This window comes from Homalodisca vitripennis, chromosome X (genome assembly GCF_021130785.1).
Source record: "Homalodisca vitripennis isolate AUS2020 chromosome X, UT_GWSS_2.1, whole genome shotgun sequence".
NCBI classification, from domain to species: Eukaryota; Metazoa; Arthropoda; class Insecta; order Hemiptera; family Cicadellidae; genus Homalodisca; species Homalodisca vitripennis.
In genome coordinates, this window is record NC_060215.1 from 112219654 (window position 1) to 112247411 (window position 27758).

At 33.0% G+C, this 27758-nt stretch overlaps 1 protein-coding gene across 1 annotated transcript; it reads left to right on the forward strand.

Moving 5' to 3' along the window:
• Positions 1 to 666: 666 nt before the first annotated feature.
• On the forward strand, positions 667 to 3611 carry LOC124369791 (putative exonuclease GOR). The gene is made up of 2 exons (XM_046827894.1): positions 667 to 1769; positions 2719 to 3611. The coding sequence occupies exons 1-2, from the start codon at positions 1453 to 1455 to the stop codon at positions 2888 to 2890; spliced, it is 489 nt and encodes a 162-aa protein (XP_046683850.1). The 5' UTR covers positions 667 to 1452; the 3' UTR covers positions 2891 to 3611.
• Positions 3612 to 27758: the final 24147 nt, after the last annotated feature.

A 27758-nucleotide genomic window follows, 5' to 3' on the forward strand; every position in this document is an offset into this window, starting at 1 on the left:
CTATATACACTAAAGGTTTAATTATGAATGGAGACATCTGTTTCACAATTTTGTTTGAAAATCCAAAAATATCCTCACATTTTGACATCTTCAGAGAATTTTACAATGTTACATATCTCTCCCTCATCCACACTTTTCCAACAGAACTTTACCGGAGGACGTTTAGCACTTGTTAAAAACACTTCATGACTTAACCTATTACTACTAGTAGACTGACTTAACTGCAATATTTCTTTACCAATATGTATATAATAGTGGTCATTGAACTGATCTGGTGTTATAGGAGGAAGAGATACATCTGATTTGAAATTCCCTGATTCATTTTTAATAATTTTCCAAGCAGCTAAACACTTATTACTAGCTTTATTTATAAACTCATCATTGTGATTAATTTTTGCTTCTTTAAATTTTTGCCTTATACAACCTCCTTTGTGTACTATAACAATTTCTCAATTTTACATCATATTTATATGCTGGTAATTTTAACATATCTCTTAGTATATTTACAAAACTTCTTAGTTTCTTTAGTGAATCGTCAAACCATTTTGAACAGTCGGGTTTCTTTCTATCTTGTACCTTAATACATTTTTGTACTCTTGGACAATACTGATTATACACAGATGAGAGTGTATTTACAAAAATATTCAAATAATAATACATGTATAAATGTTCTAGTACGTTGATTTCAATTTAATCCATTTACCCTTTTTATTTAACAAGAACACAGAACAGTATTTTATTTAATTAAACTATAGGATTGCAAGTAATCAAACTTGTTCGTTATCAGATAACACAAAATGTATTAAACAACCTCAGTCAAGTTTCAAGATCAACAATCAAGATAATAGTCAAAGCTTTATCAATTGTCAATGTCAAAGTTCGGTTGTGCTGTGGTTGGGGATGGAATAGTCTCAGACAGGAAAATACCATAGTTATCAAATGCAGGTTATAACTTCTTGTCAAAAATAAAACTAGGAGATTGTTAATACTACTATTTCCTTATTGGGACACTGGAAAGAGTGTTAGTTTTCAATAAAATATTAACTACTTGCAGTGTTTTTCACAACCATAAGCTTTTTAAGACTTTGCAGTCTTGGACAAAAATAATGATTTCACAGTAAATAAATTTAGCTGCAGCAAGAGTCTTCATTTAGATGAAAATGTTTTATACATTTCTGTTGTTTACACTTTAGTTAGTTTTTTAGTAGAAGCCTCCATTTATCCAGAAAGGTTAGTATTTTTCTAAAGATGGCATATATAATGAGACATTTGATATAAAACAATTTTTTGTAAGAAAACATTTAGTGCCAATGAAATTTTGTTGAAACATTTGAATAAAACTATTCAATTAACATTATAATAACAATTAACTAAAGTCGGCACTTGTTTCGGAATGCTTCATGCTATTACATAATAATTTAGACTACTATCTATAATATACAACATGAGATAATGGTATTCATATTCTGTTTAAAGGTGACTACACCAAACTGTACGACTGCTGTGGCCGTTATGATCGCTGCACCACTGCCAAATATCATGTCCCTGTTGAGTATGAGTATTACAAATCTGCAAGGGTTTGTGGAGACCCTACCACCACAGGGACCAGAGCCTGAGGAGGGGTGGGGCATATTTTCTTTAGATTGTGAAATGTACTACTCATCTGAAGGCTTAGAGCTTGGCAAGGTTACAGTGGTCAATGCTGAACACAGGGTTGTATTTGACACGTGTGTCAGACCTGAGAGGCCCATCGCGGACTGCATTACAAGGTAATTATAAGTAAAACATAGTAACTATAGTTAGCAAAACTATAATTTTTTGGTCAAATTTTTACGTACTATAGATGAGCCGTTGTGAAAGCAACCTATTAAGTGAACAGTGCGAGAGAGGGAGTGAGATAGGAGAGATGTGGAGAGGAAGAAGAAGTGCAGACTCACTTCCTCTCCACATTCCTTACCAACCAATCAGTCGCCACTTTACCACTCGTAGGTTATGTGTTACATAACAGCTGTTTTAAAAACCCAGTAATAATAACAACAGCTGTTAATAATAAACATTTGTTAACTAGTAAAGCATCAGCAATAGATAGATCAAGCAATGAAAGTGGGCATGGCTGTAGGCGTGGTCAAAATCCTGCTACTCCCTCTTCCCTATGCGCAAGAAATCTTCATCCAGGTCACTTTCAACGCAGCTCATCTATAACTACAGTGATGTAACTAAACAAAATAACAAGTCTTGTTTACACGCCAAGGGTATACACGCTGGGACTGGCTTTGTCACGTTTTAGGACGTGTTGTGTCGATATTCTTTTAATATCGACTAGTGACATTGGTCCAGCAAATCTACAATTGGTTGCAGATCAGAAAATAGAGAGAACAGTCAGCAAGCATTTTCTTCAAAATTATTGAATTAATAAAACTATTCAATTAACATTATTTGCTGTCAACTAAAAGGTCGGCACTTGTTTCGGAACCTATAGACACTTAATTGTTCAAATTAGTATTAGCATACAAATTGTGCAGTTACAACCTTAAAGAAGAAGAGGTAATAAGATAGTGAAAATACATATATTAATATTTTAGTATATGTTATTATAATATGGCATTATTTTAAATATTTATTTATCCATACTGTATGCATGTATATATTATTATATTGTTTATAGATGAAGAAAATGTCTCAATTAGTATTGTAATAATTGTCAATCATTGTTCTCAGGGTAAGTGGACTAACTGAGGCCCTAATGAAGAGCAGAGTTACTATGGGACAGGTCCAGAATACACTACTGGGACTGTTCAACAGTAACACTATTCTTGTTGGGCATAGTCTCGAAAATGACCTGAAAGCCTTAAAGGTAGGTTGGGAAATTTTGTTTTGTGGTTGTAAGTAATAGTGGGCATTATTTAACGTAATAGGGTAAACAACAGTGTTGCCGTGCAGCCACAGTGGTCACTACGAGACAGTCTCTGTATTTTGGCAACAGGATGACTTTGAATCCATTTGTTTCGGCCGCAAAACTTGAAACTCGTTAGCTGTTATTATAATAAATGACAAGAGTTGTGTGACCATCATTATGTAATTACCAAAAATTTTTCTACAGCTCGACAATAGAAGCTTGTTTGTAAGTTTTATGTAGCAGCAGTGTAATTTATATTTAGTTCACACAATAAATTGTTAAGTTTGACAACTTTTGTGTTCTATGTTCTTGTGTGTTCTATAGTTGTGTAAAGTTATTATTTGTGTATTTGTTATACCATACATAAATATTAAGTACTGCATAACAATTATAAAACCGAAATAAATTTTAGTTTTATTTCTTACTAATTAACTATTGTAGTAAACACAGCAAAACCATATTATTAGTTTTAGCTGTATATTTAATTCTCAACGATAACTATACTATATGAATGATTAATCAGTCATATAATAAAACCACAGTCAAGAGCTGTATTACATATTTGCACTGCTTTATTGGTCCAATAGCATTGTCTCTTATGAATTGTAATTTGTTAATAATTATTATAATCATAAAAAAATGTAATTAATAATGTGAGATTAAGTTTGTTCTTAATTATACCAATATATAATTGGTATATATATATATATATATATATATATATATATATATATATATATATATACTATACTACTATACTATACTATATACTATATATATTGTACCAATATACAATATATATAGTATTTACAAAATATTAGTATACCAATTAGTGGTTGTTGGCAATATTTTACTAATGCATTTTGTGTTTTGTGAATAAAGAGATTTTGACTTGTACTTGTTTGCTAAATTTCCCTCATATAAGCCAGTTGTTATTAGTACTTCTTTAATAGTAAGCATGGGTCAGAACTACAAATGTTGATCTGGTTTAATTATTTAAAACTTTAATCATAGTGATGGATGATTCTTTCAAAGGGGGTTCTGGGGAGGCAGCTGAATCACCCAATAAATATATTAGCTCTGCCAAGATAAACTGTTTTCTGCTGACAACTATATATAAGGAACCAAATTTTATACATCAGAATTTCTTGATATATCAGACTGTCATGACAATTTTTCATAGATAAAGAAGAATATTTAATCATTGCTAGAGATTTCAATACTGATATCGTAAAAAATCTAAAGGAACAAACGTAACTAAGAGATACAGGTATAATAATAGGGTTCAGAATAGATTTTGTAGTTGATTTTCAAACAAAAGTAACCATAACATCTCAAACCTGCATTGACAATACTTAAACAAATATTAGGGCACAAGATTTTAAGGTCTCAGTAATGATAACATCCTCATCAGATCATGATGGGAAGATGCTAGATCTTATAGAATGCCATTTTAATGAAAAAGAAAATCACACTTTAACTGTAAGAAAAATTTTTAGTTTGCTTTAACAATATTTGTAAGTACTATTTCAAACTATGTTTTCCTCTTGTATTAATAAATCACAATAACAGGAAATATAACTAGTTACTCAAGAATTAAAACGTGAAAAAAAAGAAATTATTCAGTTGTAGCAAATTAGCAAGAGAATACAAAACTTAGGCGTGTAGTGTATCCACCTAAATTGGTTTCAATCTTGACTTTTCAACAGACAGCAATATGAGGAAGTATCTCATATTAAGAAAATCCAAGTATTAAAATTCCAGTCTGGTACCCAAATAATAAGAAATAGATTATTCCAAGGGTCAGTGTATTATTTATTTGCTACATGAAAGACATTCTAAAACGTCTTGGTAATCTTGGCAGTTCAAGAAATCAACTATTATACATAACTGATGATTTGAAACTCATTTTGTCTGCAAAATTGTATAACTAGAACTTTCTGCACACATAGAAGTTTCAAAACTATTATCATTTTTCACTGATAATAGATTATATTAAATATGAGCAACACTAACATAATGTTGGTTGAACACAAAACAAAAGAAAACTCATATATGAATTATACTGAAATGGATAATACACACTGGTCCTTGTCCGACTTTTTGGGCCTTGCCAGTGACGACAACCACAGCGGGAACAGGCATTTAGAATGTATCATTAAGAAAGTAAATTGTAGAATATGTAAGATAATAGATTATCTATCGCAAATATGTAATTTGTCTGACACCTGTTTTAAAGATGGCTTTTTATTCCCATGTATAATCTTCTGTCATATGGAATAAGTGGGTATGGAGTGACTTCAGATGAAAACTTAAATAAGATTCTTTTTTAAGAGAAGAAAGCTCTTAGAACAATATCAAAAATAAAACCAGAAAAACCTGTTATAAATTTATTTTATGTACTTAAATATTGATTGTGTACAGTTTGTATATTCTAGAATGTGTACTGTACTCGTATGTTACAAGCCATCACAATCTGATCAATATTATTTGTAAAACCTAGCCATACAATATAAGATATGAAATGCGTAGCCCTTCCTAAACATAGATAAGTGTTTTAATTCATATGAAGGAACCAAATATTTTAATTTTATCTATCAAAAATGAAAAATGTTTTATTTCTGTTAAAAGATTATATAATAAATTGAACTTTTTCTTCACTAAATGAATTGCATTTATGTAGTAGAGAAGTCAATAACGTATTTTAAAATTTAATTTAGTATCATGATTTGTAACTAAACATACACTATTTAATGTGCAATTTTACATTGGATAAAAAAAGATGCTTTGACTTTGACAGTTTTAAATATGATTCACAAATATAAAAAACAGGATATAAAATAATAGTTTAATGTCCGAGTGTAACTTTTAAAAACAGCTGTTTTAACAATATCTGAGAGAATAAGGTAAAAAAGGTTTGTCTGAATGTTACCAAGTTAGACAGATCAAGCTATGTATAGTTAGAGTTCAGAAAAATGATGCAGGTAAATTCCTTTAGCAATGGGAAGATGGTGGGCCAGAGGTTTGAATGAATATAAATAACCACAGTCCTCTTCTCAACTGTATATCAACTGATAATGCTAAAAATTAAACTGTTAGCCTTTAACACATTGAATGCGGCTGGCACCGCACGGTGCCGCGCTTCGGGTGTCCTCGGGTGCGTTCGGCACCGGACGGTGTCACGCCACCTTCTAGATTTCACAACGTCAGTGCTGTTTCAGCTTCTGCGTGAGGAAGGTATATTTCGCGCCGCGTGTAGAGTACCCTTGTTTGTTGTTCCACGTGGTTCGGGTTGAGTTCATCGGCTAATCTGTGTGTTTGGTGTATTGTTATAGTTGTAGGGGCTGTGAACTTCGTTTGTTGTGAACAATGGGATGGTCCTAGTTCTAGCCAAATAAGACACTATTTGAGTGAGAGTGATGTGGAAAGTAGTTCTGACGATTCTGTGGCGTCTGCCGGCCCGGAGAGTGACATTGACCAAGCCCAGCTTGACGCGCCGCCTATTGTCAATGTGGTGGCGCCTGTGGACCATCGAGGATGAGGACACGGATGACCAGGAAGCTGATCAAGTGATTTCTGACCCAATATGGTCACTTCGTACTGCAGGTATGCGAAGAATTCCCTTCACAAAAGAAAACAAATTGCTTGTACCTGCCCCCGGAACAAAACGATCCTATCGATTGGTTTTTTTTACTACTTGATGATACCTTGTTGGAAAAAAATTGTGTCTGCCACTAACAAAAATGCCTGGGAAATATTATTTTCCCCTAACCTCAAAATAAAATCAAGAATAAAATAATTGGCAGGAACTGACAGTGGCTGAACTGAAAAAAATTTTTCGGGCTAATCTTTCACATGGGAACTGTAAAAATCAATCGTCTAAACGATTACTGGAAAACTGATCGTATGTTTAATTTTGGATTCGTGAGATCCCAAATGAGCAGGAGACAGGATTTCTCCTGATCCTAAGATGTTTAAAATTTTTATGAAAGTGACGAAGAGACTGTACCTGATGATCGCCTCTACAAGTTCAGGCTTTTGATTTGACTATTTCAATCAAAAGATGAAACCCATCTACTACCCAAGTCGAGAGTTGTCGATTGATGAAGGAATGGTGCTATGGAGAGGACGTCTGCACTTTCGACAATACATTCAAGGAAAGCGCCATAAATATGGTATCAAGATTTACTCGTTATGTGAACCGGATGGACTTTGTGTAAGTTTCACTGTGTATTCTGGGAAGGGAGGTGAACTTGGAGGAAAAGGTCATGCTAGCAAAGTAGTCAAGTATTTGATGAGGGGAATGCTTGGGGTGGGCCATTCATTGTATATGGATAATTATTATATCAGTTACCCCCTTGCAACCGAGTTACTGAGTGAGAAAACCTACTGCACCGGCACAATGCGCTCAGACCGAAAAGCATGTTCCGCTAGATCTCAAGACAGCTCGTCTTGCCAGAGGAGAAAAGGCAGAAACGGTACGCCAATGGTGTTTTGATAGCAAAATGGGTGCGACAAGCGTCAGGTGTTGTACCTATCCACAGAGTTTGAGAATGATTGGGCAATCTCAATGAATAGGTATAACCAACCTCGCCAAAAAGCCTCTGCCCATAATACAGTACAACGCCCATATGAAGGGTGTGGACCGAAATGATCAGCTTATGAGCTATTATGCCTTCGAAACACAAATCAATTCGCTGGTACAAAAAGATCTTCGTCCATTTCCTTCAGACGTTGTTGGTGAACTCCTTCAAACTTTATTTACAAACCAACCCAAGGAAAAGATCGCTGTACCACTTTAGATTGTCCATCATCAACAATGCTTTTGCCTGCAGCAAACGCAATCACACCTCCACTTCCGGCCCTAGACAACAAACAACTGTCAGACACGTATTGTCAAAAATGGACACACCTGGACAACACAGGAGAAAGGATGAAGAGAAAAACGATGCAGAGAATGCTCAAAGACAAAGAAAAGAACCATGACCCTTTTCTTTTGTGCCCCAGTGCCCTGGCGAACCTGGCCTATGTGCACTGAGATGCTTCGACAAGTATCATGAGTAGGAAAGAAAATGAGGCAGGAAAAAGTGGAAATATTGTAAATATTGTATATAATTGTGTGTATGACGGTTACAAATGAATGAATACTGTAAACAATTTGAACAGTGAAAAGTGTTGTGCGTGGAAAGTGACGGACGCGACTGACACCGTCGGGTGTCCAATGGCATCTGACCTGCCGAGTGCGGCCGGCACCTTCCGGTGCCGCTACTATATTGTTGCTGTATATATGTATATATGGACATATACACATCATTGATGGTGCATATGAAGTCTCCACATAATAATGGTAAGTAAAAACCTAAAAAAAATATTTTCAGCATGGGCTTGTATTTTACGTATTTTCTGGCAGCAGTGAAATGTGTTAAACTACTTGCTGTTATATAATTGGATACTAAATATTTAGTTGACAGCTAGATACCTACACTTCTCAATCTCGATCTTAGGCATATTGTCTCATGATTGACCAAAGATATCGATTCAGTTGATAAGTGAATTTAACTCCTGTAAATTGTCAAATCCCTAACTAAGGCTAATTGGGTTCATCCAATTTTTATCATTATAAAGTTTCTCTGTGACTAAACAACAAACACAACCCTTAAGACTCTTCTTCTACCTGACGACTAGCAACCCACATTCCACACCCATTCATGCTCAAGAACGCATGTTGCAGCTGTTTGATTATTTTTTGTGAACATGGAGTAGAAAATCCAAAACTATGGTTTTGGTCAATAATGAAGTACAAAATAGCAACAGCGAACCTCCTTCCCTGCAGTCAAGAGAAATTGACCATCTAGTTGCACATAGATAAACAAAAGGATTGGATAAAGGTTGGTTAGATAGTTGGAATTTACAGACTCCTGGCCCTAAAAAATCTATTGTCAAATGATTGTGGTGCCTTTCCAGTATGGCGAAGTTGATCTACCCGATCACAGGATACTGCATGAACTCCGAGCATTCCACATGCCACATCCTTAATAGGTTATGGGACATGGGTGCTTAAGGGACTTTCACATAGCATCTGATTTTTCGGCACATCCTAAGCGCAAGCACTTGGAGAATTATACATATTCAGCAGTGCTGAAACTATTTAACCAATTGGTTGTTTATGTGTGTTGCTGTACACAGACCTCCCACCTTGAAGAAAGATTAAAGTATTAGAAATTTTAATCGCAATAGAAATAGTGTTTGTCAGGAATTTTATTGGTAGAGGTTTTCTAATAGAAATAATTCTATTAATTATTTGTTTGAGGCTATGTTGACACATTTGATTTTTATGTGTTTTATCATTGTTGGAGTCAGATTTTCTTGTGTTCTATTCAATAAGGATATTTAATTCAGTCTGCAGCAGAAGATTTGGATGTTCACCCTAGAAGATTATTGCAAGTTGGTGTGAGTCCAGTTGTTAGAGTTGCTGCTTCCTGCTGGATGATGGTACTGCTGTTTTCTTCAACTCAAGTTGATGGAGATGTAGTTGTTGTTGTTCCTTGTTGATGAAGCTGAAGTTGTCAGTGATAAATTTGTTGCTGACGATGAAGCTCTGAAGCAGTTGTCGGTAAGTCCAAAGTAGATGATGAAATTGATGACAGTAGGTGATGGCTCAATTTCTTCTGACACCACCATGGTTTCATTTTTTGGAGTTAACCAACATTTGTTTGTGAATCATAGATTAGGATATGGGAGTATGACAAACACTATTATTTTATAACTGAAAAATATTTTTTTTATCTTACTAAAGATTGTCCAAGAGGTGAGGTTGGTTCTGTGACATTTAATTCTAATAATTGCAATTTTGCTGTTCAGAGTGTGCACCTTTAAGTTGATCAGCACTGCTTGTTGACGCCAGATCCTACTGTGGAGATGATTGGAATCAAAATGAAACAAATGGCAAAGGTGTCTGAGAATGATGTGGAATAAATAGGTTTAAGTTTGTTTATGAATTGAAAACTTTTAAGTCCTGCAAATGTATGCTTCAAATAAAAGATTGATCTTATACAGAGAACATTAAAGATTATATTACATAGATAGAATCATTGCTATAATCATATATATTAACAATACTATTGACACGGAGAGAACTAAGAGAAGACAATGTACAAAGAACACATGAAACAGCCAAACACACAAGATCAACTCTTTGATAAATGACCCAGGATTGGACAAGGCATTGGAGGCATCTCTGTATCCATATAATTGGTTGAATTATTACAACTGTTCCTGTATTAAACTCATACTATTTCTATTCTTGCTTAAATTGAATTTGATTAAAATATATTTACAACGGAACTTTCAATCTTAACTAAGACAGATCAAACTTAACTACAAATATAAACAGATATGAGGATACTACACAGTGGTAGTTCAAAGAGGTGAAGAATTGGATTACATCCTGATCAACCACATTTGCAACCGTGTTTCTTAACTAAGACAGATCAAACTTAACTACAAATATAAACAGATATGAGGATACTACACAGTGGTAGTTCAAAGAGGTGAAGAATTGGATTACATCCTGATCAACCACATTTGCAACCGTGTTTGATCAAGTAACCACCACAAGATTATCCCATAATGATAGGCTCAAAATATTAGGAATATAAATTTTGAATTTGCAGCCTAGATTATAGGACTCACACAGGGTTTTGAATCCTTTATTAGTATGCTTATTTCATGGACATTCAAGATTGGTATGCCCAACTATATATATCCATTAAGTATGCCCAACTAGAAGACACTTCAGACTTAGTTAGCAAACCCAATTGATCCGTCCATGGAATACTAGTAGATGCTGTAAGAAGAGTAGACAAATTTGAAATGAGGAAAACAGAATAACTTATTTCTAACTTAAGAGTTCAAGAGGACTGTGGCTGCGGAATTTTAAATTTTGTTGAAAATAACTTGTGTGAAAAGTATGAGGTGTATTAATGAATTTGTTACTGATTGTGTTTACCAATTTGGTTGTAACTAGAGAGGTAAAACATTACATTACACCAGGTTTAGACCAGGTAGTTAAGAGTATCTTTTTGTGACCTAAGTTTTAAATTATAAATTTGCTGTTGATTGTCTTTACAAATTTAGCTGTAACTGAAGAGGTGAAACACTAGATTAAACAAGGTTTTGACCAGGTAGGTAAGAATGATTTATGTGGTACGTTTTAAATTATAAATTTGCAAAATATTGTCAGTGAGTAACATATCTTAAAGTTTAATTTGCCTGGGTATTTAAAATGCATTTTAAAAATCAATTTCTATTATAGTGGCTAACATAAAAATGTTAAATACAAACAATATTTTTGTAATTGGAAAGTGATGTATAACCAAATTAAAACTAAAACCTTCAAAACGTCTGCAACATCTATTCCATTCATAGTTTTCTAAAAAGAATGTAATAATAGATGAACACGGCTAAGAAGTCACTCAGCATGTCCACAGTATACTAATATAAGGGGCGAGCAGTGGCATGAAGCAGTACATCAGTAAAATCAAAAGGTAAGATCAGGTATTTATTTATAAGTATATAGCAGTATATCAGATAAATAAATATCTTATTCACCAATAACAAGGAGTATTTGACCAATGAAACATTTAGAATATTTTTGAAATTACCACTTTTCCTTGTAAACTTAAAAAATCCTGACCGGCATCTAGTGAAGAGATTAGTAGTGATGGGAGTTGTGCACACAAGATGCTCTAGACACTGGTGGTAAGACGTCTGGAGGGAGAAATCATATCTCCTCCATAACCTGCATTATAAGAGTGGGAAAGCTTTGAAGACCTCACTACACAAATGTCTTCTAAAATGACCCAACTATAGTTTGGAAGAATTCCTACTGAGTATCATTTGACAAAATACCACAATTATTGTATTTTTCTTTCTTGATGATGTTTATAATCTAAACAAACAAATATGATTCTGATTCTGATGCCCAGTCATTAAATGATTCTAGAAGGAAAGTCGATAAACACAAAGACAGTCTATGGGACGCTGTTTGGGGTACCTGGTAGTATGACATACTGAAAATCCTCAACCTAAAGTTGGTGGAAGAAGGGGGAAGCAGTTCAAAGGTCCCTTTTATGGGTTTAAACCTGTATCTCAGTAGGGGTTGTTCATGCAGAAAATTTACATGTATACAAAATTAAATATGATAAATTTACTTCTTATAGATTATAAGCTGACATGTAAGCTCTGGTAATTTTTGAGAAAAATTCTCATGACAGTACATTTTTCACCAGACTACTGACTCTGGTGCCTCAAGTCTTCATTATACAAAAAAAAACTTCAAAAAGGAAATTGTAGAGAATTTAGTTTACTTCAACATGAGTTTAGCTTTCTGATGTTGTATGAATTTAATCGTAATTTAGAGAGTTTTAAGGATTGTTCCTTGAACGAGCGATTTGGTAGGAACCAGTACTTAATAAAAACATTTTCTTTTTTAGAGAGAATTATTTTTTTAGGGAGAGAGAATAAAACATGGAAACAAAGAGTAAATGTTAAACAAAAAAATATTTTTATTCAATTCTGGTTTTTGTTTTGTTTATAAATAATAAAACAACATTTACAAATTCACAATAAGTCACAAACGTGTGTGGTGATAAAATCAAGTGTAAAATATGTGGTGTTTGTTAGTAGTTGAGGGTTATGCTTTATCTTCACTTGTGTTTTGAGGTTTTGGCTGAAACAGAATGTCTGGTAGAGCAATACTTTCAAAAAGTCACGACATTGCATCAGAAACAGAGTTATCAATCCCATGCACGAGTTCAATGACAAATTTGAACAATTATTTGTTTCTTACAGGAAAATCTCAAAAACTTCCAAAAATCCCTGCCATTTGGACTTGACTTTTCACCATTTGCCAATTGAAATTTTCAAGACTCAATCATGTGACACTCACTTTTAGCCACATCCTGTATTTTAAATGTGACAAAAATAATTTTGCAACATTCTCTGTATGAGATTTATTAGGGTTACTGTTTATTGCATCACTCGATGTCAAAAGGTTCAATCACAAGAGACTGCTGCTGGATGGTCTGAAACACCATCTATATCAAACTATTCTTAACTAAGAATAGTTCTAATTCATTAATTTAAATCTATAACTATAGATTCTTTCTTTAAATTAAGACAGATCTGTGAAAGATGGAAACACAGTGTTTTTGATAATACATTCCATCACATTTTTCTTATTTTGATGTACTAAACTGTTTTCCAATTAAGAAAAATCCTTTATATATTAGTCTAAAAATAAAATGATTTATTTATCTCTTTGATATAAATTTACCTGTGTGAACGTTTCTCAATTCACATTTTCACTGAAGTTTATGTGGTTATATTATATGTGTATATTATATTTTAATGGTAATCTATATTTACAAATCAAATAATGATGTAAAATTGAAAAACATGTTTAATGAAGGATCTTTAACATGTACACTTTCTGGTAAAAGTTTGGTGATTCTTAAGACATACTTATTCAGAACTATGAATTTCTGAAGGCATTTGAATCCTGTAAAGTAACTTGCCATGAAAAACTCAGAGCTGCACTTAAATGTTTTAAATTTATCGAATAATTTAATATTGGAATCCTAACGAATCTTTTCGTTGTACTGAAGGGACTGGTAATGTTTTTTTGATTTCCGTAATTTATAATCATTGTTTGCTCTAAGTTTTTGTGTGTGTGTATTTTTTAATACTATATCCTAGATCCATCCCAAACTATAATTCATATTTTTGAATAAAGATACTGAAACTATACGTTCAGTTACTTACTTATTCTGTCAACAAGTTATAAACTTTCCCATCTACTTTTAACAATATAGTCACAAATACAAAAGGCTTTGGAGAAATTAAATTTGTAAATTAGATTTTTCTTGAAAAAGTAGGATAGACAGTCAATTTGCACTTATTGAAGTGTTTTGAATAATTTTTTATACAAATTTCAACTAGAAAATTTCTGGACCTGGCAAGGCCATGGGTGAGTTTATATTTCTTTAACACCAGCCTGTAACTGTAACATTTAGGACAATGGGATATTGAGAGTTGCAATACAACTGAACACAATATACTGTCTTTAGTTTCTGTAATTTTATCTCCTCTACATAGTTCAATACCTCGCAGCACCTTTCAAGTGAAACATTCACTGTATGGGGTCCCCATTCAAATGCTAGTGTTTTGTTGTATTAGCAACTGCTTCTATAGTACTTTGTTGCGTACAAGCTAACCATTATTCTGGTTGATTTTTTCTAATAATGGGGGATCTGTGTTTACATGTGACCTGTCTAAAGGCTGTGACTATAGTTATAAATTGTATCAGGTTGGGTTGCAGTTGTGACTTGTTTCCTATATACTATAGGTGTCATAAGTACTAACTAGGTGAAGACAACTTTTTGATTATGTAATTTTGTTTGTTGCTTAATTTATTATTAACATTACCCATAGTTAGAGGTTGCTTTCAATTTCTTTAATATAAGTTTTATCCTGGAAAAAAAATAAAAAAAAAAAAAAAACTAAAGGCATTCCAATATTATCAAGTGTCAGATCAGATATGTAGTAATGATAATGCCCCATTCCTGGCATTCAGTAACACCTAAGACCTGTCGATCCCCTTAATCAATGAGAATTTCCTTGGTACAAATTGTTAATCGTAAAGTGGCATTTTTATACAAGTGTGTACTGAACTCCTTTATATTTCAACTTTTATATAAACTTCATCATATTAGAATGTATAAATAGTGTAAAACTTGAGGAAAGGGGACCGTAGGGGTCATATCTGGTTTATATTTCTTGTGGTATTTGAGGAGATTTGAAATTGTACATCTACTACATAGTTCTGTAAAAATGTCTTTCATTCTATATGTATTTGGTAATTTCTTTATATAATAAAACTTGTATGTAACTTGGTATTTGTTGCATAAACAAGTTTAAGAGAGTCTGCTCTAAGCAAGGTTTTTGCTCAATCACTGAATTATTAAAATTAATTAAACCCTTTCTACTTTTTTTTATCACAAAATAAATAGAACGTGTTTGCTTTATGAGTAAGCCATGTGACAGTGGGACAAAATTTACTATGCTAATACCTTAATTCCTTGAAATTTATGGTTTCCAATAGTTATTAAATCAACCGGATTAAGGGTTTTGAGATGAATTGGAGGCATGATGAAACCTGATTGTTCAAAAAGTACTACTTCTATTTATTACTTATTTATTATTTATTAAAAGTATTTATTACCTTGTTATTTGTGTGTATTTGTTGATCTTTTGTTTTCATCTTGTTATGTTGATGTTGTTGATTTATCTTTGTTAAATAATTGTTGTACTGTATATCTGCTTGTTGACAGTTTTTTTATGAGTCCATGTTATAAGATAGAGAGTTGTTGTAAGAGTATGAAATTTAAGTTGTAATAATTGACAATAACTGTAAAAATTTTGACCATGTCTATTGCACCATTGTTGCCTAATGACAATAAAGATCTGAATCTGAATCTGAATCTACTGGTGTTTAGTATCAGGAAATGCGTTTGCATTGTCATCACAAATAAACTTTATTAGTTGTGTTTGTAATGCGATAAAATCAATTTGGACTCCTACATGTTATATCTTGTAATTTTGATCTAAAAGTTATAATACGTTAATATTAGCTAACCATATTAAGTTTTTCACACCAAAGTTATTTCCAATAACTTCTTTTTGGAGGTTTAATAACATACTGCTGAAGTTAGTTTACAAGTAACACTTGTTTCATAATACATGTTTAAACAACTGTGAAGTCATAAATAAAAGGATGTTATAAATTGATTGCAAAGTGACGAACTGTTGCATAATATACGAAACCAGTGTTATTTACATTGAAATAATTAAAGATGTGTGATGGTTTGAATAAAATAAGTATTAAAAAAATATTCTGTGTTGCAACAGAATAAAGAAAATCAAGTTTAAGTTCAGACTTGGAAATTATTATATGTATGTTTGCATTTATTATATTATAAAGCAACACTAATATATATAGAGTGTTAAAATTCAGTTTGTTTTTGTTACAATGCAAAAGAATTTATCATACTTGGGAGTTACCTATTATGTGAATTATTTTAAATTTTTTGTATTGAAATAAACAAATTTGAAAATGTAAAAAATAAAAATAAGAGAAAATAAAAAATGAAGGCACCAATTAGACTAGTACCAAAACGTTTATTTTATTGTGCTTTAGCCTTCGCATTGTACGTTACATCATGTTGTAATGGTTAAGTTTGTACGTTCTACGCACGAAATGCATAGACAAACCGAATGGAATCAACGCAGGATTACAGTCATTAATAAACCGTATTTTCTTAAGTACAATAAGTAGGCATAATATTTCTAAAATACTGAAAATTCCTATAAATTACAATATACAATACTATATCAGAAGCTAAAACATAATTAAATACTGAGAAAGTAAACTTAAAATACTAGACTAAACTATTATATTTAAGGATTCCATTATTTTGATACAAACAATTTGAAGGGCTATGAACCACTTTCAATCAAAAATTATAGTCCCTGTAATACCCCTCTAAATAATCCAGAAGAGTGACAATTGTTGTCACTACAGTAAACTAAATACGTATTATCTGTCCTTGATTTGTATATGACACATTGTGAGTTCACTTTATTTGTAATGGCTTTGCTAAAAATAAAATAAAAATAACAAAATATAACAAAAGTAAACATGGTAAAACTTAAAAATTATATTTTTTAAATTTTGTACAGTGGATAGGTAGTTAGAAGCTCACCCTCCTCCCAGTGCAGTGGCTCTGATGTCAAAACATGTAAAGAGTTCTACTACTAGAATTTAACTTCTTTGCCACCGATTTTTAAAAATCTTGTAAGAGTTGACTCCGGATTTCATGAGTCAAGTCTGGGATAGCATCAGATTTCAGACACTGAACTGAGAGGAGGGTGAGCTGGAGCTAAAGTCAATATTCACATTGAATCAACCCTCCCCAACATAGCTACATCATTCATAGTACAATTACCTATTGCCAGATTCTCTTAAAATATCACACACTACAAATAAAAAGTATAAGAAAAATAAATTCAAATATAATAAAAGTATGAGTATAATTTTTGAAACTTTCAATTTAATTTTGTGTCAGTGGTAAAACCAGTAATCTGTTTATAGTGTAAATAACTAAACTATTTTGTTGTGGAGTAACCAATTATTTTAAAACTCCCTGTATGAATTATATTACCTTTATTTCCTTCAAAATACTATATTACAGTTTATAAAGTTGGTAGAGTGCTTATTTTGACTACTGGTAGAACCAATAAATTTTTGTGTTTTTAGAATACATTAGATGCTGCAAGTAAAGGTAACTGCATTAACTGAACTAATCTGTAATGAATTGATCTTTTCCCAGTTTGGTAAAATAAATATTTTGAAAATATGAATGATTTGAAATATAAATATTTGAATAAAATGTTTGGAATGCTATGAACAATAATTGTTGTAGTATGTGATCGAATTTAGTAGTAGTAACATTCATACCAAGAAGGTAGCCAGGAAAAAAATTGGGGGGTCCAGACAAGTAATATTTTCCCATAGTGGACAGAGAGTAAGGCTCTATTTTGTTCCTTAAAAAAATCTTGACCCATTTTCTTGTTGAGAACTATCTTTCAGCAGTACATATCAGTAATACTGAATTATTTAAATAATAACAATCGTTTACTAAAAAATTAATTGAAAAAAATTAAACATTTGAGGTGTCCAGGCCCCTTTGGCTACATCCTTGGTTCATGCAATTCATCATGTTGTTTCCTGTTCATTAAGATTGAAAGGAAATGTTCATGCAGATAACATGTAGTTTCCTGTTCGTTGAGATGGAATGGAAACGTTGGTTAATGTGTATTACTTAATGGTTATTACTTATATTACCTGAAAATTGAATTTTTAAGGGATATATTTTGAAAATACTATTTAAAGCTTTGCAGATCTAATAGAGATCTCAACTAAGATACCACTTGTACCTATACGTGGTGGGTGGCACTTCTTGTGGGTGATTCCTGGCTTTTTTGGAAAATATAAATATGAACATAAGTATAGCCTAATACATCAGAAAATTATTAATAGTGCATTGAAAATCCTTATATTATACTTTTACTGCTATCTACTGTTTCTGAAATAGTCTAGTTTATAATTTATTCCTTTCCAAAAAATGTATCTTTAATTTTTAATCCCAAAACTAACAACCCTACATTATCCCCTATAAAACAAATTTAAATGTGAATTTTCAAAATATATGATACAGGAGTAAGTACATCACCAATTCGACGGTCTAAGGAGCGGAGCAGATCCATCAGCGTGCACTCACCAGCAAAGCCAACCTGCAAGTGCAGACAACATGTTCCTTCCCCTCCTCCAAACCATTGCTTATCTCTGCCGTGCCCTTGGGCGGTGGCGTCCCAGCTGGAGATAAGAGAGACGCGACCTGCAAGGACGACGGTCCCAGCTGTCTCCGGCGAAATGTGTGTCACACTCAGGGGCGCATCAAAGGAGGGGGCCGAACGGGAACTGCCCCCCTCCCCCCCAAAGCAGGCCATGATCGCCTAATACTTTTTTTCGACATTTATGTGAGAACTTTAAAATGTATTATAATCAAATATATAAATTGAATTACATTATAGTATTTATAACTATATTTATTTATGAAATACACGGCACTGCGTATGTAATAATTAAATCTTTTCAAAACGCGAAATATTTGAATTTTACCTTCACAAAAACAATGAAAGTAAGATTATTTTATATTATTTCTTGTAATTTTTAGTTGTTCTGGTTACTCCCAATAATCCAGAACAAAATGTATTCTTACTAATTTAGAATCATACGTTACAGAATACTCATAAAAATGGTATAAATACATTTGCTAAGCGAGTCCGAGTACTTTGTACCAGTAGCGGCGGTGACCGTGGCGTGTAAAGTAACCGTATCGTAAAAGTACCTGCTACAGTAACCTGTACTGGGTACTTTCGGCTTCAGTACCAAGTACAAAGTATATGTTGTACTGACGTGAACAGTTGTATTCGTTTGTTGTCTTACGTTGGCACCATGAGGCAACACCGCCCTGTACAATCTGGTGGTTTGCGTGATCAGATGAGCAGGGTGCGCTAAATTTACAAAACCGACTGAATTTAATCTGTTTTTAGAACTAAAAGTTTTAAATGGTAGTTGAAAAAATTGCACTCCCAAGATAATGACTTTAAGAGTTGTATAACGAGACCAATGCCGAACTCTTTAGACCACCCGGTCAAAATTAAAAGTTGTGATTGTACATTAATATCAACATTCAAGTGATTCTAAAATTACATACTCAATTACAATAAAGTTTATCTGTTGATACAACAGATACAACACGTGGTAAGTAGGCTAATGTGAGTGTCCCAGCTGAACAGCGAGAACTACCGTCGCGAGATTTGGTCGCGCTACAAGCACTACAAGAAAATAATTGTACATGGTAGAGGTACTCCGGCGACGCCACAAAGCGGCATGGTACTCATAAACCACTGTTGCATCAATCTTCACGGCAGGTGATGACGCCACCTATGCCGCCTACAGTGGCGCAACCAGGAATCTTCTTTGGTGGGTTGTGTCTGGAACATCGGTGGTCGTGGTTTAGAATACCCCTACCCCTGCTCAGTAACATCCCCGGGAAATTTTGGATGTATTAAGATCTAAAATCAGTATCTTATAGCACTTCTCAACTTGTAAAAGTGAGCAAAAATATCAGCTCAAACTGTATAAAGTTTATGGTAAAACCATTCTACCCTCACAGTTTGTTTTTAAAAGAAGATCCCTGACTGAGATGGGTCCAAGTGATCTCTCTCACACATATAACATCTCACTTCAAACGTACGTATACCACATTAATAATGCCATGTTCATTTACATTAAACATATGTGATGTTAGTTTGTAATAGCAACAAAAAAAAATTAATTAACACATTCATTAGAACACTTTCACTGCGAATTTGCGATAAGACAGACGGACTCCCATTTCGTTGCAGTGGTGCCGATTCAACCACAAAGGAAACAGCAAATGTCTCACGTCACCTACTTTTATCTAGCTATCAGACATCTAGCGAGCGGTCTGCTCGGCGATCCTCATACCGCCGCGTTACCCTTCCCTGTTCCTATCATGGTTGTGGCTACCACAGCCTTACACTTCGGGTGCTTACTAAAATCAACAAAATGGTTCCCTAAGGGTGCCATATGTACCTCATTAGAAGGAATGACACTACCAGAGCTAACTATGGTAATCAGCATTTGTTTTAAAATTTCCTCTACTCGTTACTTTTACCTTGGTTTACAGTTTGTGCCTACCAATTTTGAACTGCAAAATAATAACACTTATTGGCAGTTTTGTGTTATGCAAAGATACAATCATTTAAACATTTTCTATCTCCTTTTCCACAACTCTTTACATCTTCCACAATAAATAATCTTTCTGATAAATGTATTGATGATAAATTCAGATCACCCATGCAAAGCGATACATGATTACATTACTAAATTTATATTTTTTTGATTTTTTAACTTAAAAAGACAGAATAACAATGTACGGGTGTTACTAAAAATGCAGGTTGCAAAACAAAATGTACACTTTATCTTGGTGATGGAACTTGTGGATAGCGGGTGTTCTGTAGTTAGTACTAGAACTAAGTTTACTTATTCTGCCGCCAGGAGTGGTATGATGAGTGCTGCTGTACCGGCGGAGTCTTGTACTACAAGCTCAAATATTAAGTCTATAATCCTAATGACATAAAACATCAGTTTTCGATAGAAGAGTATAACTCGAAATAAGAATCAACTACAGATCTACACGTGTATTGATTCATTCTATGTTTATTTAGTAGAAAGACCAGTGTTTGGAGTGGACTACCATGGAGATAATAAAAGTATGTAAGTTTAACTTGTGATTAGCGGGTGTTCTGTAGTTAGTATTGGAACTAAATTTACTTATTCTGCCGCCAGGAGTGGTATGATGAGTGCTGCTGTACCGGCGGAGTCTTGTACTACAAACTCAAATATTAAGTCTATAATCCTAATGACATTAGATGTCAAAGTTTTCGAGGGAGGAGTAAAACTCAAAAGAAGTATCAACTACATATCTACACTCGTGTTGATTCATTCTATTTTTCTTTGGGAAAAGAACACCTGTTTGGAGGTCATCATGGAAATATTAAATAAAGTATTTAAGTTTATCGTGATCAGAAATATTTACGACACTAAATAGTATTTCATTAAGTAAAATGGCATTTGTTTGGACCGAGTACTGCGGAGATACGGAAGTATGTTAGTGGGTCAAGATTATAAATCTTTTTAATGCTGAATAGTATTATATCTTTTTCCTGACGTAACTTTATTTTGATGAAACAAATCTCCAAATATATTTGTTTTCATAAATTGTTAACAACCTAATAATTATATACCAACATAAAAATTTATAAGCGACAATTATACTTAGATAATACTTTGATAGACTGTTACTTTTATTATTTAAATGCAATTATATGAAAAATAAGTTAACATAACGCTGGGTAATTTCAGGGTTAATTAATTCGTATCGTTAAACAATATTGTACAATAACTGTGAAGTTTATCACCTTCACTGTTGGTCTTTATTGTGTGAGAACGACTACTCTCAACGTGCTTCTAGTTAAGGGGGCCTGGTAATATCTATTTCGTCTGTGTTAAAATTCTTTAAACATTTATTCCTGGGTTTTTACACTACACTTGAATACAGGGTTTTGCTGTTCAAATTTGAACTATTAAAACAATAATATTTACGAGTTTGTTTTTGACGATAAAAGAATTGTAAAAAAAAACAGGACTTTCGGGATAATTGCCAACGTTCAGCAATACCACAAATCAATAACATTACGTTTCGAGATCCGCAATCTGATGTCTTCCTCAGGCTCTTTGCTCTGGTCTGATTTGTTTGTTTTAACTTAGATTGTAGTTACTTGTTAGGTTTGTTATTCACCTGAGGAAGTTATCAGATTAAAGAACTCGAAACGTAGTGTTGCTGATTTTTTTATATCACTGAGCAAATGTAAATGTCCGGGAAAATACTGATTCCTTCACATATAAAATGTTTATAATGTAGAAAGTAACCAAGATTTGATGATTTCACTGTGTTAAAGTGTAGCTTAGCATAAAAGAAACAAGTGGTAAAATATTATTTGCAGTATCTACATCAATTGCGCATAAAAGTGTGCAAAAAGTAAACAAAGATTTCAATCTTCGGGAAACTGAGTTTTATGAAAAATAACAGTGAAAGAATAATAAATTTTGATTGTGTAACCTTCTGAACATTTTACTGCTCCATAACTTGGGTTTTCGGGTCCTCCTATGTATCGTCTAACTTCCATTTAAAATCTTTTGCCGAGCCATTTCTTCATTTCTAAGGAGTGCCCAATAAGTTTGATCAACCATGTTTTGTCCAAATTTTTCATTGCTAGCGCAATATCATTATCAATGTTGATGCCAAAATTTCTAATGAACTTACACCCATTAAATCATATTGCGGACCACTAGCTTCTCGTAAAATACTATCAGGGTTAAGGCGGTCGAGTCGAATTTTGGTCTTGCAAATTTAGTTTTCAGAGTCTCTGTTCAAAGGCCGTTTAAGATGATTGCCTAAAGACAGGAAAGCATGAAAAACTATTTATATTTTGTTATGTTTTGCACTTATGTTGATTTTGTAACCACATTTCTCGAAGAATGATTAAAGAACGTTTTTATATTTTGGCCTCTTCGGAAAAAGTATCGTAAACAGTTAAAATAATATTTAAACACTAACTCAATGATTAAATATATAGCAATATTTTTATAGAGATGTTGGAAACATCGAAAATACTGTAACTGTACTGAATATTTCCCATCGTTATATGTTACAAGAAATGTAACAAATAATGTGTTACATAATGTTATATGTTAAAAAAAGTGTTATACTTTTGTAATATATGACGATGGCAAAATGTCCGAAATAATATTATTCTTTCTAATCATACAATATTTGGCGAGGAGCCTGCTCTGGTCTTGAGCCTTTTACCCCATAAGAATAATGATAATCCTCAAAAATGTTTATCCCCTTATTGTAGGTCGTGGAGTAATGTACAGCCTTATTGCATGTCATACTTAATACTCCTCCAAACGATTTGCAGTTTTTTGTATACAGTGTAAACTTTTCCAATCATTACAAGATGAAATAAAAGGGTTTCAGATTTCCCAACAGTAACCAATAAAAATATTTAAAAAACCTAAAGAGCGTTGACGCATAATAAAAATGAGGTATCTAGCAGGTAATCATACAATTCTTGTTGGATTAAACTCAAAATGGCCACTAGTACAGTCGCCTTTTAATGTACGTTCCCAGAAATAACATATTAGACTATTATGAAGTACTCGAAAAGAAGGACATTAGTTGAATGACTTGAATTAGACAGTATGCTTGCCGATAGCCTGGTGTTTTAGTGTAGCACTTGTGTATTAATCAAGCACAGTATATTTATGACAAGGTTAAGACTGTATGCCCATCAACTGCCTGACATTTTAGCGTGGCACTTGTACTTTCGTCGAGTATAGTTACTATCAAGGTAGTGGTTTACTTATTCAGATTTTATGCCTACTTATTGCCTGACATTTTAGCGTGGCACTTGTACTTTCGTCGAGTATAGTTACTATCAAGGTAGTATTTTACTTATTCAGATTTTATGCCTACTTATTGCCTGACATTTCATCGTAGCCGTTGTGTTTTGTTGAGTGTATTTATTGCAAAACTGAAATGAAATAACCCATCAGATCCACAATGTAGATGGGAAATTCGGGAGATCTTGCGTTGGTGTCCGGGGAGATTAATGGTGAACGTGTTGTCAATAGCTTTGCGATGAATACATCACCACCTCCCCTCCAACTCAATGCCACCCTATCACCACCCCTTGCTCCCCGGATCTGGACTGGGGTGGGTATGTCCACTGGGTCGTCAACACTTGCGGGTGTGTATGTGGATATAACACGATACACAAACAGAGTGAAAGTGTGCACGCTGAGTGCACGTAATCCACACTAAATAAGAATCTAATGTTTAAGCATTGATATAAAGAGTAAGCTATACAAGTAAAACATACACAATAGTTTTTATTTCCCTTAGACAACTCCAAATATTTCCTGAAGAGACGAGAGCCAAAATTATTTCTAAATACAAATGATGTGTTGTATCATTGTTTTATTGGACGAAATAATACATTGAATGGGCCAGTAACTAAAATGAAGATGTTCATATGAACAATGGCAGTCAAAATGTTGCAAGCTCCACATTTCAGCAATGGATTCATCCTTCCTTTTTTATATTTGCATAATCCATTTTTTATATTTTATATATCTTTCCTCATGATCTTCCTTTTTTCAAAACATGTAGTTTATAATATAGTATCAAGGTCTACAATGCCTTGATGATGTATCTTAAGTCAGAGACTGACATACCTAAAAATGAAATTGAAATCATCACTGCTGCATGGGGAATATTCTTGTATTCTGGACTTTTTTGAGATTGCAGGGATTAAATTAGTGACATGTTTGCTAGTTTTGTTTGTTATTAACGTATAAGCGTGTTAACCTACTGTTATCATTGCCTGTGAACTAATGTTTTTGCTAATAAAACAACTAAATCTAAACATGAACAATATTTTACTCAAAAATACTAGTACAATACTTGTCCTATATTATTTGTACATCCAGATACATACATTCGTATATCCAGATATTACATTTTTTACCCGTGGGAGAAGAATTAATGTTTTTACATAAGCAAACAAATTGCTTTTATAAACTGGTATATAATTTGATTATTCTTTATCATAATTCCACCTTGTGTACTTTACTGAATATTAATGTTTCTTGTCGTTGGCGGCAATAGTGAACTTAATTCGAATAATACTTGGGATCATTTTAATCAATTAAAGGACGTCTCGCAAAAATTATGTTGCGCACATATTTTGAAATTCAGTTAATCAATATGTAAAATTGACTTCTTCTTAGTTTACCTCTAACTAGCTAGTTTTTTTTATTTATAAATTAATACCATTATTGATATTTATACATAAAAATGCATTATACGAAACATACATGCTGGAGTTATACAACGTATCGTACTCGTTAGGATGGTACTGGACAGTAACAAAAATGACAAGAAATATCTAAAACAATTAAATGCTAGCAAGCTGCAATACAATTACACGATTTAAGTAAATCTAAAAGAATTCGTAAATCCTTTTTATTCTATTCTTTTCGAACATTCAACCAAAAACTTAAGGTTTGATATGTAGATTAGTCGATAAACCTATAAACTATCAAGGCGATAATGTAGTACCGGTAATAATTATGATTATCATAAAATCTCAAATAGAAGTGCATTATTACGAAGAGTTAATTTCATGTTATAAATACAATACATAAGTTCACCACTTCCAAGTTTGTAAATCTTATCTTTCCAACAGGTCATCAATAATGTTTTGGTTATGTTTTGCATGTTTTTACGTACGTACACTCTTGATTAAATTCATGTTGTTTTGGTCTGGTAATTGTTTGTAAAATGTTCTAAATAAAGACCAGCACTAAATCGTGAACAATAGTTAGAAAGCAAATAAAAAAACCAAGTTCTTATCTCAAGGAAAATAAAGAAAGCCAAAAGAAGTACGACGTAGTTTTCAGAAAGATGTTTACGGATGTAACTGTAAATTGGAGTTGGAAATAGACTAGAGCTCTACTACTCAAATAACTCCACTAGTTAAAAGTGAATAGGTACATCCCTGCTCGGTAAATAAAAAGTATGATAAGAATCAACAGCAGGAAAGGTACGACACAACAGGTTACGAGCGATAGACAGGTTTATACGCTCTTCGTGTTGTTAAACATGTTGTTTGGATAGACACTGGATTTTTTGTTGACTGAGCAATACTCGTAAAACCTTGATGGTGAGCCTGGGGAAATCTACATTAAACAAAGAATTTTATTTGCGCTACATGTGGTAATCATGAGATAAAATTATTAAGAAATTGTGTTGCAATAAATTAAAATCTTAAGTTCTCTTGAAAAAAACACTTTTATATCAGCCAAACATTTGCAATTGCCAATTATTTCAGTTCGGATTTTATTGATAAGCTGGATAAATACTAGAATCTACCAAAAGAAACTAACGTTGTTGGTTTAGGTTAAACTCGGAAGTTAAAATCGTATTCTTCTAAAATAACGGTATTGTTTCGAGCAACATAAATCAATAAATGACGAGTTAAGGGCGATGTTTTTATGTAGTAAATGGCTATGATGTTTTTACAAACAAACTTGGTCAAACAGCCAACATAAGGATGACATTTTGAACCAATACAATTGAAATCTTACACTCTCTTGTTCCCAAACTTGAAAAATACTAGATGGCTTTCTGGTTTAATATTACGTTAAACATTTTTTATTATTGGCAAGCAAAGGTGGAAATAAAAATGAAAATTGGGATAAATTACTCAACAAGTATTTGTTTGTTGAGACGGATTTCTGGTAACTTACAGATACGAGTGAGTTTACTGTTTCAAACTAGACTTGTCGAACTCGTTTTATCATAAATACGTCAACAGAGTAGACAGATAGACAATCGTATAGATTGTTCAGAGTGACTTGTGGTCCTAAGTATTCGGGGCCGTGAGTGCTTTACTGAACAAAGTTTTACAACTCATAAAAAGTGTATTTTGTTTCAATCCGTATATGACAACATCGTTGCGTACACGTAAGATGTATGTGGGGGCGATAAACATGGACTAACAGTTTACGATTATGAGATAAGGTTTGTTTATAAGTGTTCTTATGACGCTTCATAATTAAAAATGATCAAGATTGACCCATATAGAACTTTTTTCGTCCTGGAATCCGGGCCACCTAAGAATGCAAAGGTCGATTTATTGGAGACTATAATGTTTAAAGTTTATACCGAACTATGCCACTACTGCTGCTTTATGAAGTAGGAACTAAGAAAGAAGAACGGGAAGTTTAAGTACTTGGAGACTAAAAAAATACTATGGAAACAAGTAAAGTGGATAGCGGTAATTCTTAGTTGGCTTATCTAAATAAAACAAGTTTGGTCTAAGGACGTTGTAATGGTATACTATCGGACAAGTGTTTCCAAATATTTTAGAAAATAGATTATGGAAACGAAACCAGTTCCATTGTAAGGTATCTAATAATGTGTATGACAGTATAAATAGTAGTAATAAGGAATATTATCCGAGTATATTTACACCTAGTGTAAGCAAGGGAAAGTAGTGAAGTATTCCTAGAACAGATAAATAATAAATAACTTCCCCTTGTTTACATGGACCTTATATTATCCAAAGAAAGTATCAGGACATAATATAAACTGCAATGTTTTTAATTTTGTCTACAAAATTATGATATATTATATCATGAAAACCGACCATCTTCCTAATAGTTCTACTATCTAGAAATAATGAATTTGAATCACCAAGTAATTTTCGTTAGTTTTCCATATTTTGTAAGGTTCTGCAGTTTGGCATATTTTAATTCATATGCAACATTTTTAAAATTCAGTATTTAAAATTTCCTAAGTTTTGCTTTCGCTAATGTTTTCTACTTTCTTTGCAAGAGATAAAGTAGTCAATTCTACATGATAACTCATGTTCAGACGATATCAAAGTGATATGAGTGAGTTTCAATTGCTCTAAAGTGGACCTTGAATAGTGTTTTACTAAAGAAAGTTTGCCAAGC

Excerpts from the sequence above, each read along its gene's own strand:
- LOC124369791 (XM_046827894.1), top strand. The coding sequence starts at position 1,453 with ATGGTATTCATATTCTGTTTAAAGGTGACTACACCAAACTGTACGACT. Across the intron at positions 1,770-2,718 it reads ATCGCGGACTGCATTACAAG|GGTAAGTGGACTAACTGAGG; the intron begins GTAATTATAAGT and ends CATTGTTCTCAG.